The sequence below is a fragment of the Cydia amplana genome, chromosome 8 (assembly GCF_948474715.1).
Source record: "Cydia amplana chromosome 8, ilCydAmpl1.1, whole genome shotgun sequence".
NCBI classification, from domain to species: Eukaryota; Metazoa; Arthropoda; class Insecta; order Lepidoptera; family Tortricidae; genus Cydia; species Cydia amplana.
This window is the reverse complement of record NC_086076.1, coordinates 5,451,507-5,458,578: the sequence shown is the minus strand read 5'-3', so window position 1 is coordinate 5,458,578 and position 7,072 is coordinate 5,451,507. Positions and strand designations below refer to the sequence as shown.

At 43.2% G+C, this 7,072-nt stretch overlaps 1 protein-coding gene across 1 annotated transcript in view; it reads right to left on the bottom strand.

The window, feature by feature from the left end:
- Window positions 1-562: 562 nt before the first annotated feature.
- LOC134650318 (uncharacterized) overlaps window positions 563-7,072 on the bottom strand; it is a 31,867-nt gene continuing 25,357 nt past the window's right edge. Inside the window, exons 21-23 of the mRNA XM_063505279.1 lie at window positions 3,308-3,505; window positions 1,076-2,182; window positions 563-735 (exon numbers count right to left, since the gene is read on the bottom strand). Coding sequence (XP_063361349.1) covers window positions 578-735; window positions 1,076-2,182; window positions 3,308-3,505 — 1,463 coding nt within the window. The 3' untranslated portion in view covers window positions 563-577. The remainder of the gene's footprint in view (window positions 736-1,075; window positions 2,183-3,307; window positions 3,506-7,072) is intronic.

Below are 7,072 nucleotides of genomic sequence, written 5' to 3'. Positions count from 1 at the left end.
TAATAAGTACCAAAAAGACGAAATAATTACATTTTACCTCGTTTGCCATGTCATAAGTATTCCTATAACAATAATATTCGTCAAAACGAGGCAGGGATGAATAGAAAAAATCCAAATTAAGGACAATTTCACAGCATCAGCAAATAACTTTATAAGACTCGCAGAAAATAATAAATAGAAGATAAAATACAATAAATTTTGCATACAAGTTTAGAAAACAAAGGACTTATAAAATTTCACAGCGCGGCACGAAGTACATTAAGTATAAAACTGAAACATAAGTCGTAGCCTCCCTCGATGGACCGCGGCCTATACACATTCACACTCCTCGAAAAGAACATCTAAAATTACATCACTCAGTATTAGGATTAGAATCTCGAGTCACCTCAACACTGTTCAATTAGCCACAGTTTCACTACACGTTACACCTAGGTACCACACTCCACGTTAAATGACACTTTTGTCGCACTGATGTAAGATTTACCGCACTTTTACCGTACGTGGTACGTTAAGTGAGTGGACTTGTGTTCTAACCACCTGCGGGTAGTTTGTACTGGTCAGAAGCCCGTTAGCGGTATTACCACTGCGGGTTGGGCGGCAGGTAGTCGGGCGGCGCGGGCGGGTAGGGCGGCACCGGCGCGGGCGCGGGCGGCGCGTAGCCCGCGTAGCCGGCCGGGTAGTTGCCGTAGCCGTAGTACGGCGAGCTGGGGTACGCGCCGTAGTTCATGCCGTAACCTAAAATGCCACTGATTATTTATAATGTTCATACTTGTCACGCGAGTACCTAATCGTGAAACAGGCGTTTATGTTAAGGCCCGTCTCCATATTGCGCGGCAAACTATCGAACATTGGCTCGCGAGGCAGCCGCGCGCAATGGATACCGGGTTGGCTCGCGAGCCAACGCGATCTGATCGAGTTGGCTCGCGCGGCAGCCCGGTATCCATTGCGCGCGGCTGCCTCGCGAGCCAATGTTCGATAGTTTGCCGCGCAATATGGAGACGGGCCTTAAGGTACCTAACTTAAACTTCAAGAAATTGACTTACGAGTATGTAAAGTTTTCTAAATAGATACGAACCTGGATATTGCGCGTAAGGCGCCTCCGGAGGATGCCCCGGTGCGGGATAGGGCTGGTGGGGCGGCTTGGCGTCCGGCAGCGGCGGCACGGCCGGAGCCATGCCCCCGTCGGCCGGGGCCGGCGCCGCGCTGTGGTCGCTCCGCTTCACGCCCGGCGACCCCAGCAGACTAGACACACTATGAGACATCCCGGAATTAAACTGACTCTGAGATTCGCCCTCCTTGTTGGGAGACTTTTTCTTCTTCGACTTAGTCCCCGGCTTTTCGTCGCTACCCGGGGAATATGACTGCGTTATATCATCTAGGTTCCTCCGGAAGTCCGGCATGCCCTCCTTGTTCAGCACGCTGGCCGTTCGCTCTAATATACTCAAGCTAGATTCCGTTTGAGGTCTACTGCCGGGTCTTTGATGCCTATAGTTTTTCAGTAAATTAATTTTCCTCTCGACGTTATCCATCGGCGGCGTTTGAGAGTTATCTACGCGGGTCCTGGAATCATCGCTTAAATGGGAGTCACTAGTATCGGAATTTTTGACTTCTAGAGCCTCCTCCGAAGGCAGTTTTTCATCAGTAGTCAAAACGATAGGTTCTGCAAGTTTTTCTTGAGTATTGGCACTTTTCTTTTGGTTTTCAGAGCTCGTGGAAGATTTTGAGTCTTCAGAATTTTCCGCGAGCGTCTTTGATTTTTGTTCGTTATCTGCTTTTTTCGCTTTTTCCGTTTCTTCATCGTCGCTGTCTAGGATTTGAGTATCATCGTCGGAGTCTATCTTAGTTGGGGGATTAGAGTCGCTATTTTCATTGTCAGATCTTTTAGCGTCTCTTCTGATTTTTGTTATGCTTAGTGATCCCGGGAGGTTGGGTCTAATAATGCGGCCAGGGTGCGGAGGTAATCTGTGTCGCACGGTGCCGTAGGATCGCATCTCTAGCCGGTTCCGGATGTCGGCTATCTTCTGTCCGGGCAGCAGAGGCCTGGTGATCTTGTTGTGGCCTATTATGGCGGGCCTGGTTATGACCCGCTGGAAGCCAGGTCGGGGGCCGCTCTTGGAAGTTATTGTGATCGCGGAGTTATTCTTTAGAGAGCCCGGTATGCTGCCTGGACGGCTGCCTAGGACTGTAACAAACATAAATGATTAGAAAATGTTGCTTTATATAAAATAGTTCTGTTGCATACGCGTTCCACATAAAAGTATTGTCATTCTGAAAATTGTGACGCGACGGGAATTCGAGCGGATAATTGCTTGTATAAATACTTCAAACATCTCTCCATAAGAAAAACGCAGAGTGCTCAGGAAGAACCCAAAGGATTTTAACGGAACAAGAATATGTACCAAAACCCCAAAACAAAACGCTCTTTTTGACAGATACCAGAATAAGTAAACTTAAAAAAAAATTATAGTTACCGTCAGGGATCGGATACCGGTATTTTTTGTATGGAAACGGAAACGGTATTTTTTCGTTATTTGCTAATTACTTCATTTTTAATTGGGCAATCTAATAATACGAAGTCGTAACCTAAAAACACTGAGTCCTACATTTCGAGTATAAAATAATTCGAAAAATATGGTTATTTCTAAGTTTTTGCAAAAAACCGGTTCCGATCCCTGGTTACCGTAATTATTTAGATTAATTTAATCCCATCTATGGTTGAAACCAATGCGTCGTTAAAATTCTAGGCATTCCTCCCAAACATCTGTATACAGGGTGTCCCAAGAAGTAGTGATATACTGAAGCTGGGAGGTAGAGGACCTAGAGGGCTATCTGAATCACCCCCATGTATGTTCCGCGATTTTTCGTATTTTCGGAGTTATGATTTTTTTTAATTTTTCACCTATCGCCGAGTACGATGAGATTTTTATTTATGGTGACGTGAATTATTGCGGTAGATGCTTGATTTTTTTTGTGTGCTAAGCTGATAGACAGGCCAATTCAGTATGGTAACATTTACTATCGTTAGATATCTGAATGGAATTAAAAAAAAAATCCAAGAAAGATAAAATTACCCAGTATGTTTTATTTTTCTAAGCGCCCTTGAAGTTGTGAACATACATATCTCATCGTACTCGGCGATAGGTGAAAAATTAAAAAAAATCATAACTCCGAAAATACGAAAAATCGCGGAACATACATGGGGGTGATTCAGATAGCCCTCTAGGTCCTCTACCTCCCAGCTTCAGTATATCACTACTTCTTGGGACACCCTGTATATTATATTAGATAAACCAGTCACTAAACTTACTTTTCTTCCCAATAGGGCTGCTATCCTTGTTGTCAGCCGCCTTCTGCCCCAGACCCTTGAACGAGGTCTTGATGGCGATGATCTTGCCCGACTCCAGCTGCATGTAGATGCCCTTCGGCGACTTGAGCACCATCACCCGCTGACCGGCCTTTAGGACGATGTTCGTCTTCTCGGCGGAGTTGGTTGGTATTACCACGTCTAAGAGAAATGTTTTAGGTTAGACATTTTTTATGGGACGATGGTAGTAAATTAGTTGTAGTGTGTGCTCCGCCTTAACAGTTAAATCAGCCTTACAGACTAACATACGAGTACATATAATAATCTTATAAACTGTAAATATTTTTAGTCGAGACAACAGTTTTCTGCTACAAAACGTATTTTGGTCTACACAAACCCATCCTTAACGCATGCTTACGCACGTGTCATTGTTAGTAGGTATGAATAATTAGCTTTATCAACTAAGTGCTTTCTCTCAAAGCCCAATATCACATGGCGACCCTGCCAGTATAGCCTTGAGCTGCACCTATGTCTGATGAGTGATCAATGATGTGTCTGTCTGTGCACGTTGCCCACGGGTCTCATTCTCAGCAGTGTACAACCCAGCCGTAAAATTGCCTGGGCAATTTATGAATTTATTAATGAATAATAACTAGCTTCTTGTAGCTTCTAGCGCAGGTTTGGGCTCGGCTTATTGAAGTTATACTATATAGGTACATTTGTAATTTTGCTGTTTTTCGTGAAGTTTTTGTACAGTTGGCGGTGGGACTGCATGGCCACTTTGTGAATGAATTCCGTTCCTAATGTGTCTATGCAGTCGTGCAGCGTGATGTACACACTAACCTCGGCTTGTGCTGTTGATACTTGTGTGTGTAACTGATTTGTATTTATATTGGTTTTTTCTGTATTTAATTTTTATAAGTGAGAACCTGTAATTGGCTCTGTAAATCTATTGTATGTCTTAAGCCGCGTCTCCATTACGCGCGGCGGCCGCGCGAGTATTGTTCGACCGTGGCAAACCTGTATTTTGGCTCGCGAGCCAATTTAGGCACCATCTTAAACTATAGCGCGGCCGCCGCGCGCGGCAGGCGATCCGACGATCGACCACATTATATCACAAAAATTAATTATTCGGAACGAAGTATAGCCAAATAGAAAAATACTCGTTTGCGATAATCACTATATTTACTGTTCCATAGAAACTGTTTAGTGTCGTATAATTTAATTAAAGTACGACACTTTTCATTATCTATGTATGCGGCCGCGCGAGCCAACTGAAATATGTACACATCCGTCCCAACTGCGCGCGAACATTCCTTTGCCGCGCGTCGAAACACCGACAATGAATGGTTCGTCGCGCGGCGCGTTCGAGCGAGCCAACGATCGAGTTGGCTCGCGAGCCAGCTCGGTATCCATTGCGCGCGGCTGCCGCGCGAGCCAATGTTCGATAGCTTATTGCCGCGCGATATGGAGACGGGGCTTTAGACATGTTTATAAAAAATAAAATATCTTTATTTCGGAAAATTAAAAATTCCATACAATATTGTTAGTAATACATTACAGCTATTGGTTTATAGCTGTTGGTTTTCCATGTTCCTTGTTTCCTTCAGCCTGGCAAGAGTTAATTATTCCTAATACGCCATACAGTAGAGTATTGTTATGTTAGTATTCGTTTACCTACAAATCCTACGATGCTGTCTTGTTAAACTAATCTTATAAAATTGATTTCATGAACGCTCGATCATGGTCTAATAAAACATGGTCTTCTCTTCCCAGAGTGTCACTTGCCTACGTCACAATAACATTGCCACTTTATTTCAACATAACATGTTACTTGGGTACATTATATCTATGGTTAATAAGTTAATTTATTTCTTTATAATTTAATAATTTTCATTTATATGTATTTTATCTTAAATTTTACAATAACACGTCATTTTTAATTATTCATTAGCAATATCTTCCGATTCACGAAAGAAATTTCAGACGTTCGGGTAATTCTATTTACACTACTGGCAACACAGGATAGCGCTTTCACATTTGACAATCCGCCATTTTGTCCCTGACCGACCGTCCTTGTCGAACGCGTGTTAATTGTTATTCCCTTCTCGCTCAGTGTCAGCAGTCGCAGTGTTTTCCAAACTTTTCACGTCGTAAGCTTCGTAATTAATGTTTTGTTACGAAAATGGTTGGCTGCTCTATTCGGAACTGTAAGAGTAGGAGTGAAAAGTGCAGTATAGATTTGTTTTATTTTACTATGTTTCTACATGAATAACTTAAAATTAATGCCGTTAAAATAATTTTCACTGTTGGTTAAAATTCTCCCACATTTTAAAGTTTGAGAACCTGTAAAGAGCATGATGACGTAGGCAAGTGCCAGTTAGGTCATTCGCGAATCTCGGAATAGAGTACCAGGCGGAGTATATTATTATACCATGCGCTCGATATTGGTCTGGTCTGTCATTGCCTTTTCTTTTTTAGTTAGTGTAGCCACCGTTGGCGCTAGCTGCATATGCAGCTGTAATGTACAGCCAAGGTATGGTTGGACCGGATCAATACAGTGTTGCGAGCACGATGCTTGTTTTATATGTATATTAAAAAAATAGTCTTAATTTAATATAGTCGTTATGTTGTATCTTCCTTCTGTGTAACTTTTATTTTACTTTTTGTTCACTGTACGTTATTTGATGTCTTTTTCTTCTTGTCTGTTACCCTCCGTGATTCTTCTCACTTGATGGTCTCATCGGAAGACCAGCGCTGGAAGCCACCAGCAACATGCTGAGATGAGGCCATTTCGTGGCTCTTTAATCTTATTTTGTGTTTTCTTTCATAATTATTATGTATTGTCTGTGTGCTTACGAATAAATTATATTCTATTCTATTCTATGTATGTAATAATAGTATTTTATGCAATCGTTGTTTAAGAGAGGTCAAAAAAGGCGAGTGGCGTGAGTAACAATTTGAGGCGAAGCCGAAAATTGTTAATAAAGACGCCACGAGTATTTTTGACTTAGTTAAACAACGTTGCATACAATACTTTTTCTACGACCAAGCACTTACTTTGAAATAAAATTGTAAATTTAACAAATATTTTTAATTCAAGAAGTAGGAAAAATGGAGGCTACGGGCGGGAAAAGAACGAATGAATGAATGAAATTAAAAAAAAACATGTCTATGGTTCACTTATTTATCAGAGATGACATTTAAAATAAGGTTGGCAACACTGTATTTCATTCAATATTTTTAAAGTGGTCATTACACGAAGTATCGTAAAATCGCCAAAAAGACACTGCGTGTATGCACAAATTCTTTTTTGGGGAATAGACTAAAGACTTGTCTTGACAACTATAAGGTAGGGTTTTAAAGGTGTGTGCACGACCCTTTAAATGACAAATAAAAGTACGGGAGTAGAAAAAATATTTTTTTTGCAGCGCGCTGTGCGTGTGATAGTTACCCAGCGGCAGCGTCATCTCCTGCGCGGTCATGCCCTGCCGGCGCCACACGTCGGCCGGGATCCAGCGCGCGCCGTGCTGCATGGGCCGCACGGTGCCGACCGGCCGCTGCACGACGCTGCCGTCCGCCGTGCGGACCGTCCTGTACGCCGTCGTGGGCTTGGGCGCTAGGGCTGCCTTCTTTTTGCAGCGCGCTGTAATGTGATAGTTACCCAGCGGCAGCGTCATCTCCTGCGCGGTCATGCCCTGCCGGCGCCACACGTCGGCCGGGATCCAGCGCGCGCCGTGCTGCATGGGCCGCACGGTGCCGACCGGC